Source organism: Emydura macquarii, unplaced genomic scaffold (genome assembly GCF_026122565.2).
Source record: "Emydura macquarii macquarii isolate MOO-44397 ecotype Brisbane River unplaced genomic scaffold, CSIRO-AGI_Emac_v2 contig_2897, whole genome shotgun sequence".
Classification (NCBI taxonomy): Eukaryota; Metazoa; Chordata; order Testudines; family Chelidae; genus Emydura; species Emydura macquarii.
In genome coordinates this window covers 1,640,349-1,655,279 of record NW_027133034.1, presented here as the reverse complement: position 1 = coordinate 1,655,279, position 14,931 = coordinate 1,640,349, and the positions used below count along the sequence as shown (strand labels likewise).

Here is a 14,931-nt window from a genome sequence, read left to right as displayed (position 1 = left end):
TGCCAGCTAGACATGGAGCCATTGATTACTACTCATTGAGCCCTATGCTCTAGCCAGTTCTCTATCCATTTTATAGTCCATTCATCCAACCCATACTTCTTTAATTTGCTGATAAGAATACTGTGAGAGACAGTACCAAAAACTTTGCTAAAGTCAAGGTATATCACATCCACCATCCTATTTATACAAAGGTCTGAACTAGATACCAAAGATGACTTGCATTTTGATTTACCAAATACTTCGTGTGCATTCTGTTGAACCAAAAAGGTCCAGTGAAACATGGGGAGAGGAATTTTTGGAATGCCCTCTGTATGTTCCAAGTCTTATGTTGGCATGTCCTGAGATCATGAACCTCCAGAAAGAGGGGTGTGTGTATACATGTATCATTCTTCTGATCCACTTAACAGTTTTGGCAAGTGTTGTGACCTTTGCATGTCCTTAAGGAGAACAAAGAGCATGGTGCCACTATGGAAAATGGGAATGGAAGAAAGAAAAGTGATGGCCAAAGCGTGGACAGAAGAACTGAAAGCAATGCGGATTCTCCAGAATCAAAAGTTACCAGTAGAAATGCCAGCCCGTTCTGAGTACAACAATAATTCTGTATGTATAGGAAGTGCCATTTTCTTTTAACCCTCCTAGACCTTTGGCATCTCCCAAAGCCTGTTTGTCATTCTCACTCATCTTTTAACACTGCTTTCCTTTCCTCAGCATTTCTATCAGCCACAGGTTGGTTTATTATTTCCATGCATGTTTGTTTTATTCGTTGCCCTTATTTCTTTTAGCAGCTTTAAAACTATTACTCTGCTTCTGTTAGCCAAATGTGTACTTAACTTAGGCCTGATCTACACTGGAGACTTTTGTAAACCAAAGTCAGCTTTTTATGCCAAAACAGTGGTGGTGTACACATTGCAATCCACCCCCTTTCCCCCCGAACTCTGGCCCAATGACCTAGCTCCCCTGATTTTGCAACAAAATAAAACCACCTTGACGAGCGGTGTAGAGCTTTTGCGTCAAACTTTAGCAACAGAGCTTTAGCAACAAAGCGTCAGTGTAGACACCATGCTTGGTTATGTCATGGTAAACGGCCTCCGGGAAGTGTCCAACAATGTCCATCCTGAGCGCTCTGGCCATCAGTTTGAACTCCGCTGCCTTGCACCTATCCACCCCTCCCCCTTTAAAATCCCAGGAATTTCTGAAATTCCACTTTTTGCTTGGTTGATGGTGAGAGCTCACATTGCACCTGCTCAGCTGACCTGGTGGCTCCATGCACCAAAGCTCTCCTGCTAGAAGCACACTGTAGCTTCTGGATCTGATTGGCATTTGAGGAGAGGAGGCTGTGCAGTCCCAGCTCTGCTCCAGTTTAAGGAACTTCGATACGTACAGTTAAATTTCTCATTTGATGGAGGAAAAGGGCTATGAACGGGACAAGCTACAGTACCATGCAAAAATGAAGGAGCTGTGGCAGGAATATCAAAAGGCTAGGAAGTCAAACCGTTGCTCTGGTGCAAGAGACCCGTGCATACCTCCACAGGCCCAGGGGCAGGGCACACAGGATTCAACCCTGACGAAGAAGTCATAGATGAGGAGGTCGAATTGGAGGACAATGAGGAGCAGGGGACTACTTCTTGACGCCAGAGGGTTCAAGCCAGTTCCAGCAAGACAGCTCTGGCATGCAGGATGTAGGAGCTCAGGTAAGTGATTTGTTTGAGCTAATGCTGCTCAGTTACATGAGGTATAGCTGTCCTTTGCTTTGTTGCATTATACAGTTGGTTGAAGGGATAGAAATGCACAAGAGTAGCTGTGTTTGCATGTGCTTCCCATTCCCCTGTGCAGCTAGGCAGTGTGGTGGAAAAGTGTGTTAATGCACACCAAGATTTCACAAGAATCTTCCAGAGAGATCTCTAGAAAATCTTCCTGGAGGACTTGCCAGTCCTCTGCTGGAGATTCCTCTGAAGAGCTGATTTGTTTCTTTCCCACTTTCCCACGCCAATCGGCAATTACTTGTGCAGGGACCAAAGTGGCAGGCAGACAAGCAGCCTAGGGACCTGGTTTGAAGCTGTTCACATGGAGGAGATACGCCCTACCATCCCTGCTTACTCTCAGGAGTGAGATATCGACTTCTACGGCCTCTGCCTGTGGAAAACGGTGGCACAATTTGAAATTTTGTCCCTATCTACCTGCATCAATGCCCCAAACAACCATCCAGAACCTTTCCCCCGGCTTGAGTGCCCTCTCTCCCCGGGCACAACTCACAATATTCTGGGTGATTATTGACCTATGCACTTGCCAGGGGACAGTGAGAAAGAGGTGTATTTTACAGTAATGCATCAGTGCTTTTATTGCACTCACAATAATGCTTCTGTTCATTGTTTATTGTGCTTCTATAGATGTGCCCTTGAAGGGAAACACCCCAAATTTGCCGAGTGCCAGCGGCTGATAAGAAAACGACCATGGAGAAGCAAAGAGGAGATGTTCCAAGAACTCCTCCAGTCATTTAAGAAGGAAAAAAAAGCAAAAAGGGCATGGAGACACAGTGTGACCATAAATTAAAAAATTGATGGGTAGGAGTGGAGGGAAAACCAGGAGTGAGTGGTAGCAGGTCACCAGAGAATGGTAAAAGCCATGGAGGAGCAAGCGGAGCTACTAAAGTCACTCATAACGCTGCAGACTGAATTTATGCGTGCTCGCTCCCCTTTGCTGCCAATACAGAACTGTTTTCCATGCCTTCCCCAAACTCCACCCACACATTTCTACCAAACTCCCTGCCTGTGTTGCTATCCCATTCACCCCACCTCTTCAGACAGCTTCCAGAACGATAGCTGGACTTACACTCAGTAGTCAGAGCTCATGCTGCTCCTCACTGCTTTCTCCCTGCAGCCCAGCTTTTCATGTGTGATGTGAATAATTGTTATTTAATGAAATATCCTACATGAAGGATAAGCAATCTTTTTTTGTCTCTTGCACACAGTGGTTGCATCTCACATTGATACACAGTGCAAGCTGGGTAGCAGCATCATTTACAAAAATACCTTATTGCTGCTCATTGTCAAAATAGTTCCTCAAGGACTTTCTGATTCGTTGTGCCCCTCTAATAGCCCTGACATCTGGTGGTTCATATTCAGCTGCAAAGCAATCCACATCTGCGCTCAACCCAGGGAGAAACTTTTCACCCTCAACTTCACAAATATTATGCAGCAGCACACGGCAGGCTGCTATAACCATGGGAATATTTTCCTTATTTAGAGTTAACCTGCTATAAAGGCATTGTCAGCGAGCTTTTAATCTGCCAAATGCACATTCAACAGTCATTTGGTACCTGCTCGACCTGTTATTGAAGCGCTCCTTGCTGCTAACTAGGTTGCCTGTATAAGGCTTCATGAGCCATAGCAGTAAGGGGTAGACTGGGTCTCTCAGAATCACTATAGGCATTTCAACATCCCCCATTGGAATCTTTTGGTCTTGAAAGAAAGTCCCTGCTTGCAGCTTTCCGTACAGGTCAGTGTTCCTGAAAATGCATGTGTCATGCGCCTTCTCTGACTAACCTGCGTTGATGTCACTGAAATGCCCACGGTGATCCAAAAGCACCTGCAGTACCATAGAGAAGTACCCCTTTCTATTGAGGTACTCCATTGCTAGATGGTTTAGGGTCAAAATTGGGATATGCATCCCATCTATTGCCCTGCCACAGTTAGGGAATCCCATTGCTGTGAAGCCATCCACTATTTTATGCAAGTCCTTTGTAGCAGAATGCAATTAATGGCCCTGCACATTTGTGGTAACACAGCTCCAACGGTGGACTTCTCGACTCCAAGCTGATTAGTGACTGACTTGTAGCAGTCTGGAGTTGCCAGCTTCCACATGGCAATTGCCACACACTTCTCCACCAAGAAAGCAGCTCTTATTCGTGTGTCCTTGTGCCGCAGGACAGGGGCGAGCTCTGCATAGAGTTCCATGAAGGTGGCTTTGTGCATTTGAAAGTTCTGCAGCCACCGCTAGTCACCCCAGACTTGCATAACGATGTGATCCCACCACTCTGTGCCTGTTTCACGTGCCCAAAAGCGGCAGTGCACTGTGTACAGGTGCTCCATGACACCATCCAAACTACAATCCGGCGTTGTTTGTTTGCATGGCCCATAGCAGGTCAGGCGCCTTGGATTCCTGTTCCAGTTGGAAGCTTGAGTAGCCGTGATGTGTTCAGAACACTGACAACAGCAGTGGAGAGCAGTGCAGGATCCATCCTTTCAGATAGAGATGGCAGGTGCTCAGGAAACTGGGGCCGTTGAAAAATGCCGCAAAACGCAGTTGGAAACCCGTGGAATGACAGGATGGAATCACTGCATCATGGGGTGTTGATCCCACACCCATGATGCCCTGCAATCCTTTCCACCTTTCCACAACTTCTAGCGGCACAAGGTGGCAAGTTGCACAGTGGGATAGCTCGCTTCGGTGACACGAGTGCTGTGTGGACAGGCACAAGTGTTGTAATTACAGCACTTTTTGATGACCGCTGTAACGTGCATCAACAAAACTTTCTACTGTAGAGAATGCACTCACATCTGTTTTCTTTGCTTTCTACCTCTTAGTTATTCCTATTGATCTAGTTGTTCAACGTGCAGTATTTTGGGTGAAGCCATTTGCCATTTCCCACCTCAGTTTGACTAATGGTATCTTTACTTTTGTAATTCCAATGTCCCTGGATGTGTTGTTGGCACTGACTGAAGCTGGGATCTCTAGATCTTAATACATGAGCCTCTATTGCCTGAGCTAAAAGACCAGCCCCTCTTACCCAAGATTGTAGCACTCTCACCACCTGTACGTGGCCCACCCACCACTAGTGCCATACTGAGTGGACGTGGCTTACACCAGTGGTTCCCAAACTTTTCTCTACCCTGCTGCACCTTGATACCTTTAATTATTTTGAGGCACACCACCATATAGTCTCCAAATGAACTCATGAATATTCATGAGCCAATTCAAAACTCAAGTAGTTTTTCAAAAAATTCCGTAGCACACCTGCTCAGGCCTGACAGCACGCCAGTGTGCCATGGCACAGCGGTTGGGAAACGCTGGCTTTGGTTTATACATTCTGCATCATGCTAATTGGTTGTCTGGTAGCCAAGGGTCATCAGATGCATAAGGAAGAATACAAGATCTGCACTATTTTTGTAACCTGATCAAATTAAAGATGCACAACAACATATACCCTCTCAAGGGCTGTAACACTAGTACTGCTGCTTCCATCTTGTTGAGTTCAACATACCATAACCATAGGTTTAATTCTGCATGATTGTTTCCTTGAAAAACCTTGAAACACTAGTAAATTCTGGCCAGTGCTTCAATGAAGAGATTGGCTGAAAGACAGGTAGGGGAGCTTAGTAGCAGAGATAACAAATTTGTCTCTGTCTATCCTCTTATAACCTTTGACACGCTTAATTCAAGCAATAACTACTTCCTGATAGAAAGAGGTTTGTTTTGTTTTAATTAAGTTAGCATGTTACATATTTTTGATGTAAAAATGGCAAGACAGTTACTATGGCCAGATTCAGACTAAACCATTTGAAAAAAATGTTCTTAAGCAGCTTCCAGTTACTCTACTTAAATAGTTCAGTGTAAGATTTAATAGTATTTGAAGTGTAATCCTATGTATAGAACGAACATGCAAAAAGTGTTAGCCAGTGCAAAAACTTTCCTATTCTACTAGATTTGGTATTGTAAATTGGGGCAGGAACTGTGCCTCTTACTATGGCTAGGTCTTCACTGACAGCGGCAAATTCACCGCCATCAGATCGACTTCTCTGGATCGACTGAGCCATCAGTGAAGACCCGCTCAGTCGATCCAGAAATCAACGTATTAAGATCACTTTCTCAAGTGGTGTAGCGCTGCGTTGACAGGAATGCGGTTCCCGTCGGCGCAGTGCAGTGAAGACGGCACGCAGAAGAGATGCAGAGAAGTCGACAATCTCAGAGGTAAGTGAAGACAAGCCCTATGTGTTTTTACATTGCCTACTATAATAGGGCCCCAATATTGACTTGGACCTCAGAGCACTATTTTAATTAATAATAATAATAATAATATGCATTAAAATAAACTTCTTGTTTTCTCTCAGATTATGCCAGTCAATTCTACCAGGGACATTATTTCTCCAAATGTAATTTTTAAAAACAAAATCAAACTGCAAAAAATGCTTAGCCTTAAAGGGAAATTATTTTGTTTGTACTTCCCTTGTATCTTACAAATTCCTCCTTTTCCAGTGGTCCACAGCTTCCTGATATTTTAAGAAAACTAAGATTTTGGGGGCCACATTCTTATCTATGTTACATCTTTAACTAATGGAGTTACTCTGACGTTTACAATAGTGTAACTGAGATCTGCATACAGCTTTTTAGGTCTTTTTATAGCAATAAAGCATCTAACTCGACCTCCCTTAGCTTTTCTTCCTATTAAGCTTGTGGCAGAAAGCCTTGGGTGTTATAGACATATGGTAGTTTAGAGCTGTAGTATGAAAACACATGAAAATGTGATGCAGCATTTGCCAACGTGGATATAAGCAAGATAAATCAAGTACACAGATTTTCTAATTCTGATTAATAGTTTGCTGATGAAACTTAGATAAGAATTGCTGCTGCTGCTGCCTTTCTCTGAACTGTGTCCTGGGTATTACTCATAATACCAGCAAATTACTAACCTCATCTAACAAACTCCCCACACTACTACAAAAATGGAAGAAGTTTTTAATGCATTGGTTCAACTCCAAGATTAGCTGCCAGAAAACAAGGCTGGGAAACACAGCCATATGGGATGATATCAAAATCTTTTGTCCTTTTATAGCAGAAAATTTGCTTTTATTTACTGGCCACAGAAAAATCCCTTTTTGTTATAACACCAGGGGTTTGCATTATTTGGGAACTACAGCTGGGTTATATTACCTGGACATAGAATCATTCACTTTTAAGTGCTGTCAGGTTAGTATGACAATAGATATGATCATTTAGATGCAGCTCTGTAAAACCTCTCTTGCTTTTACAGAGTAGCGAGGTCATTGTGTTGGCCAACTGGATGGTAGATTCCTTTAAATATTACATTCTGAAAACTAAGGAACTGGCAAGTTTCCTAACTCTACAGTGAGATGATTAAGGAGAATGTCTTAACACTGACTCAAATTCCCAGTGCAGGCAGAAATTGGTGAAGGGCAATGTTGTCTAGAACACTGCATAAAAGAGAAAAGGCTCATACTCCTTAATAAAAACACTGCATTTATAAAACACTGTTCATCTGAAGATTTCAAAGTGCCTTATAAATAAGTTTCATGGCAGCCCATGTCAGATCAGATTGGTAAAACTGATTAAAATCAATTGAGAGATGGAAAAACTGAGGCAGAGAGATGCAGACCTAATATTTCATAACGTGGTTGATGCAAAGAGACATTTGGGTGCAATCTAGCAATTCAAGTGGAAGCTGGGCACCCTGGGGACTTTCAAAGCTAGTGTTTGAATGCACCCAAGTCGTCTGAGCACCCTGACATGGTCATTCAGGGCTGGAGTACATTTTTGGCAGTGCTAAGGGCTGCTGCAGGTGCTCCACAGTTAAAGTAAGCCAGGATGCACAGGTTATGGAACTCAAGCAGCAGCCACCCCACGGGCTGCTTGGTGCAGTTTGTGCGCTCTTAAAATGGATGGCACCCCCCAATTACACACGAGAAACAGAGGATTTATCAAGCTTTACAGGATTAGTACAGGGAAGGGGGAGAATTAGGGAAGGACATGGAAAGAGCTGGGTTCACACATACTGGTGTGAAGTAAAGCGGAGTTCACGGGGGGTTGAGAAATCAGGGAGGGCATGCAGTACAGCATCTGACTACACTGAGACTCCACATAACGAAGCAAGTCCAAGGGAGGACCAAAGACAAGGGAGAAAGACAGAGGAGAAGACAACCTTTGTTTTGTAATAGGATGTGTGACCATCAAAGGAACATCCTTTCTCTCAGTGAGGCACAGTCACACAGAGGGGCAAGATCGCCCCAGCACCTGTGAGACTAAGTGAAGGGGAATCTAGAGAGCCCAATCCAGAAAACTGATGCCCTCTATATTCCAATCAGGGTCAGCATAGCCCTTGGGATCCATGCAGATGGGTCCTTTGAAAGGGCTGACATTCACCATTATGCTGCTTTTGTGTCCCTGAGAACTTCCTAATGGCCTGCAGGGTTACAAACCATCTGTGCTCAGGACATTCACTGGCCAGTAATGTCCTTAGCAAAACCCAATTTCCAAGGGTAAGTCATGCAAATTTACTGGCTGTGTAATATGGAAATGCTACTTTTGTTTTTTATGTTTTACAGCACAATCATGTATTTTTCCTGGTGCTGCTCCTTTAAAGATAGGCCTCTGGCAAGAGACCAAAATCCTTCTCCTCTGAACGTGAAACAGAAAGTAGTAGGGATGTGGCACATCTTCAGTTTGTGCTGACTGCAGTCCTCGCCACTTGTGAACGAGTCAGGAACCATACTGGCGTGGCTCATTGCCACGTGGGAGGGGGAGTGAATGGATGGTTTGTCACTGTAACTTGTTTAAATACCTTTCAACTTCAATATGAGTATAAGATATTGGAAGACAGTTAAGCGCTCAAACCTGACTGCTCCATGGAACCACCACTACACTAACGTCACAGATTTACTTGAGCATGGCAGGGGGACACTATACCCATACACTACACTACACTACACACACACACACACACACAGAGGTATATAGGCTGGGATTTTCAAAGAAGCCCGAGGCAGTTGGGTGTCCAAATCTGTTGAAAGTCAACGGAAGTTGAGTGTCTGATTTTCTTAGGCTCCTTTGAAACCTCCAGCCACAAGCAAGTCAACTCTCAACCACCTATGCATGAAGCTTTCCTATCAATTCAGGTGCTCATGAGGTTATTCTGATGGATCAGTGGCCAGGGAGCCACAGGAATAACATGGGAAGGTTACAGAAGTTTGATTGACTGACCTTGGATGGAAGAGAACCTATGACATTTAGAAATAGGAACACCAGCACTAGATGGATGGAATAACATTAGATAGCCATCAGGTTTAGACAGTCCAGGGTCTGGCCATGCAGCTGAAACCTCAGCATCCAGAGAGCTTGGGCAGAGACAAATGAGAGCATATTCTGAAAGGAAATAAACTTCCCAGTGTCCTTTAAAATGCCCTCTCTTTTCCAAGCTCTCTAAGGCCAAAAGGCTGTGTAGAGTGCCCTTTGAAAAACAGCCATGATAATGTCATGTCCAAAGTCACAAAACAAACCTATATCAGAACTGGGGATAGAACCCAGGGGTCCTAATTTCCAGTCATCTACACTCAGCTCTAGTTCACACTCACATACACAGCAAAAGAAAAGTCTCATTATTATTTCAAATTCTCATACACACACACACAGAGGAAGGTAACACATTCTTTATACCCACTTGGGGCCAGATTAGGATACCTTCACTCACAGGGAATTGTACCTTATTCCACAAGTGGTCCTCTTGAAGCCAGTGGGTCTACTCACAGAGCTACTCAACATGAGTAAGGGTATCATCAGAATGCGGTCCTTGGTTTGTAACCCAGCCACAGTTTCTAGCTGTAATTGACTAAATCCAACATATTCAACACCTGGCTTAACTAAGTCAAAGCATCATGGTGTTGTTACTTAAATTCTGCTGCATGGTATTTGCTTTTCTATGAAAAACCATAACAGAGAAGTCATTCTAAATATCAAAGAACTTCCTACAATTCTTACCAAAATACAAAATAATTAACTTATAGACTAAAAGTCTAGCTATCCAGATGTAATCCTATGCTAAATCCTTATCCAGAGTCAAGATATATATTTTTAAGAACTGTAGTGAGATGCACTCCTCAACAACAGTTAGTAATAAGGAGGAGGCAACAAACACTGGAGTTTATTCAATTATTTCCATACTCCCAAAATACCTTTAAATGGAAGGCTTGCAGATTACATAGATAGATGTTTCACACGTTTGCAGAATGTGCTGGAACTAGCAATCCTGTGTTCCTGGTGGCTATTCATATTTGCTTTGCATTTTGTATGTCACTGATTGGCTTCATTAATTAATGAGGCAGAGGAGGGACAATTACTTTGGGCAAATGTGGCTATTGACTGGATGACATCAAAGTAGTTTTATTATAGAGCTGTTTCTGTCACTAGAACTACTGTAAAACCAGACCACATCCTAAAAAGAGATGCCTGCAACAGGTTCAGTTTAATGCACAGATCCCCATAACTAATACACAGAATCTCAGAATGAAGAAAAGATCCAACTAGGACCATAAACACAAAATCCATCAAATTGCTGGCATAGCCAGTGAAGAAAAAACTGGTTTTTGCTCTAGGACCAGGAGAAATTTTTCTGGGTGCTGTTACAGAATGGTAGCTTTTCCATCCCCTCAGAAGGTGTTTGGCCGACTGTTTTTACTACTGAAATTGATATTTTATAACACAGGTTATCTGGCATTCAGAGCTTTAAGGTCAACTATTCAAATTTGAACTTTTGAGAGTCCACTGGTCAACCACGCCATGGAATTAATCTGCTGAGTCTTCCTACCACTGACTGAAGAGATTGGTGCCCAATATCCCACAAGTGAATGAGCAGAGTGAAGGCTCTATAGAAAATGCTGCTGGATTTCTTACCAGTGCCAAAGCTTTCTTCTCCACACAATGAACATCGGCTAGAATCCATCAGATTTGAGAAAAACCTCCAGCCTGTTGGTGTTTCATACACAGGGATTTTCAGTGACTTCGCCACCCTAAGAAAAAGACAATAAAACACTAGGTTTAAGACTGTGCATTCATTTAAATGCAGATGTAAGATTTCACAATTGCTACAGGGAAGTGATGTTCTGGGTCTTACCATACCTCAGACACATTTTAGAAATGGACTTTGATATAAAAAAGAGGGAATGACCGCAAGAGCATGATGCACAAAGGACTCTTGAGTGGAATTCACTTCATCCAGGGCTTGGTTGTGTTAACCCTCTGGACACAATGCAAGGTTGGTCTTTACTTGTGTCTCTGGGGGAAACTCAGTTTGAGGAGCTTTATTAGGACCTTGATTTTTGCCAAGGAGCAATTGTTAGTCACAACAACATGAATGGGCAGAGCAGTTTATTGCAAGACCTTATGTGAATTATAACATTTTGTAGAGATGCCTGGAGCATGGGATGGGCACTATTTTATAAGTCAGACTGAATAAATAAATGCTCAAGCTGCCAGAAACGTTAAAAAAAGTATTTCTTTATTAGCTTTCTGAAATAAAATATAATATACATTCTCCTCTTGGAACCCAACTGAGGACTTATGAGAATTTAATGTTGCTTCTCTCTTTATTGCTAACTGTGTCTGCTTGTTTTCATTTTGGGTCTGGGATTTTCTGTGTTTCCTGTTTTTTAATAAGAAGAATGGGATTTGAGAGATAGTCAAACAATGAGACCTGCTCAAATACAAGGCATTCTCTCTCTAGAAACACCCTCATCATACAAAGTTAGGTGCCAATCTTTGAGAGACTTAATCATAGGCATACCTACACACGTGAGTAAAGTTATGTGAATGTTGAGTGTTTGTAGAACTGGTGCCTTAAACCGTATATTCCATTTTAAAAAATCCCTACATCTTTTTATTGCTAATTTTATTAAAGTAATAAACACAGTTACAGGGTTTATCTTGTGCATTATCACCTGCTTTTTAGGTTCCAATCCCTAGAAGAAAGCAATGTTCAAGATAAGACCTTTCATCTTTTTCAAATGTAGCCAAATCTAGGTGAAGAAGATCATTAAGGGCCTGAACTTGTAAATACCTACACAAGTGCTTAGCTTGACTACCAAGGGTAGTGAAGTCAATGAGATTGCTCATGATAATCAAGTTAAGCGTGTGTATAAAGGCTTGAATGGTCTACTTCACCTATATTTAGCTGCATATGCAAAAAGATGAGTCTCGTGTCCAGAACAATTCTTTTTTCATAAAAAATAGTTAGACATAAAATCCTTTTGTCAGGCAATACCAAAGAAGTAATAAGCCAAGCATTTCTCTCTGATCAAAGTCCTGATATATGCTATCGAATAAATACCCTCCAATTCCTGTCACAGGGTCAGCTTCCTGCCGTTCCTTGATACCAGGAAAAGCAAGGAACTCCAGCCCATCCTGAGCTTTGGAGTTCCAATCCTGAGCCCCAAACTAAGGCAATAGTCTGGCAGGTCTTCCACGCTCTCCTGCCCCCTGGTCCCCCAAGCACACTTCAGTCCCCAGTATTTCTTCATGATTTAATCTTCATTATTTAATATTTATATTATAGCAGCACCCACAGGTACCAATTGGGATTGGGAGTCCATGGTGGTGGGTGCAATACAAACAACAGAAAGAGATAATCCCTGTCCCTGAGGGATGACTCCAGAGCTCAGCGAGTTTTCCCCAGGCAGAGTTTCTGGATCTTCTCCAGGAAGCGGTGAGAAAAATCCCTTAGACAGGGTGAACAAGAAAGTAAATATCTTTAAGTCCCTTCTTGTGCCAAAGGAAAAGCTGTCAGAGTCTGTGGATCCTTTCTTGTTCCAGGAGACAGCCTTAAATCAGTTTTAAGCACAGACTTAAAATCAGCTTCCAATCCCCATCTTGTAGCAGAAAAGCACAAAGAGCAATCTTTAAATTCCTTCTTGTACCAGAAGGTGAACTAGAATACAATTCAGTCAGCCAGTCCCTGCCTTCTGGCCAGCAGCCTATTGAACCATCCCTAGCAGCTGTCTTCTCTCCCTTTATAACTGCTCTAGGTGCCTTTCTAAGAAGCTAACAAGGCCCCAGAGTTCTGTCCATTAACACTTGCCTCCCCACCCGAGAGCCCTATGGCTTTTTACCCCTGCCACAGTTCTGTTCCCTTGAGGGACAGTAGATCCAACAGCAGCCGGTGCTCAAATTGGAGGCACAGGTGGCTATGTCATACATCCCCCAGCTCTTACAACTCACATATAAATCAAACTGATGCATTATTTGTTGAACAGCACCATTCAAATTTTAAAGGAGCGGATTTTTCTTTTTTTTACAGCAGGGGATAAAAGTAGATTTTTCACATCTGTAAATCGAGTATCAAAAGGTAGGATTTTCAAAAAGTCCTACTGAAAGTAAATCGGGCTGTTGTCTCCAAGGGCAGGTCTACACTTAAAAAGCTTCACCAATGCAGTTGTGCCACAGTAGCACTTTAGTGAAGAGCTTTTCCCATTGGCGCAGTTAATCCAGCTCCGTGAGAGGCAGTAGCTATGTCAACAGGAATAGTCCTCCTGTCAACATAGCACTGCCTATGCCAGGGCTTAGGTCAGTATAAATGCGTCACTCAGGCGTGTGGATTTTTCACACCCCCGAGTTACATAGTTATATCAATGTAAGTTTACAGTGTAGATCTGGCCTGAGTCACTTAGGCTCTTTTGAAAACCACTTACCCTCCCCTTGCCAGATTTTATGCTTAAACAATATTTCCTATTTAAAAAAATTTCCTCTCTTGCTTTGTAGAAGAGTATCACAAAACAGGGAAAACTGACTGACTATAAAGAAGGAAACAGCAAAACTGGATATACACATAGTGTTGCCAGATGCACAAAACAAACAAATTAAAATAAGTATTTTGTTTCTCTCTCATATAACTTACTTATAGTCATTTTTGCATGTTACTTGACACAATAGGATCAACAAAAGTCCCTTTAAATTCAACATAAACATTAGAAAAGATTCCAATCTGCCTTTCTTTTCTCGATCAGATAAACACAGTAGGCCCCTTCCTTTTCTTCTTCCTTCGATCAGGCAAACCAAAGACGATAAACAAAAAAAAAAGAGAACTGAAAGGTGAACCCTCTGAGGTCCTGATTGATATATGGGGAAATACTGTGAAAAATATAAAAATGTCTAAGTCATTTTCATTCTATTTCAGAACAGAATGAGTTTACTTTATTTGGTATTTTCACAAATGTTTTAATCAAATTTTTCTTTTTGAAAATGTTAAATTTTTGGCTTTCCTTTCTATTCTTTTTCATTTTTTCCTCATCTCCCTTTTCCATTTGCCACTAAAAAAAGGAAGTGAAGGAGGAGGGAAGCAGAAAACCAAAAAAAAAAAAAAAAACAATGCATGGCTCCATTTTTCATTTTATAATTTTGTCAGAAAAAAATTTAAAGTTTGAAAAAATATTTTTTCTTGAAAATTTTCAACTTTTAAAAAGGGCCTTTTTTGATTAAAACATTTTTCATTTGAAAAACTGCAGGCAGCTTTTGCACTGAACTTGTAAGTGACTCCACATGGGCATCTACACAGAGACCCACAGATATCAGTGGGGCTCCAGGCAGGTGTAGGGGCCTGTCCACACTGAGTCACTTGCAGGATCAGGGCCTATGCTGCCCCAGGCATCCAAGCCAGTGCTCCTCCAAACAGAAAACAAAACAAGACAGCAAAAATGCACCAAGAGAGCTATTTCCCCCAAAAAAGCTGATCCCTTCATTCTAGGGGATAGAAACCATGCAGAGTACAGCAAAAATGCACCAAGAGAGCTATTTCCCCCAAAAAAGCTGATCCCTTCATTCTAGGGGATAGAAACCATGCAGAGTACAGCATTCAAATATGCATTCCACAGCATTCTAATCAACAAACCTTTTCTTGATGTGCTTTACATTACAGTCCTAAACTGTTAATGGTGAACTGATTAGCGTGGGTAATTAAAGCCAATGATCCTCTGACAGATTTCTTCCAGCAGTCACCACCAGATGTCTAGCAAAGACTGACATATGAAAGCCAGAAATCAACTCTTTTGGAGGCAACAAGTGACAGACTCACTAAACTTCATCACATTTAAGTAGCACATCTGTAGCAAACAAAAGGTAAATGAATGGCCATGCTCTAATGTTTCTCACGTAGAAAAG

At 42.2% G+C, this 14,931-nt stretch overlaps 1 protein-coding gene across 1 annotated transcript in view; it reads right to left on the bottom strand.

Annotated features, from left to right (window-relative positions):
• The window catches only part of PGM5 (phosphoglucomutase 5), a 129,738-nt gene that overhangs the window by 42,085 nt on the left and 72,722 nt on the right, over positions 1 to 14,931 (bottom strand). The window contains exon 7 of the mRNA XM_067569338.1: positions 10,678 to 10,793. Within this exon, the coding sequence (XP_067425439.1) occupies positions 10,678 to 10,793 (116 nt within the window). The remainder of the gene's footprint in view (positions 1 to 10,677; positions 10,794 to 14,931) is intronic.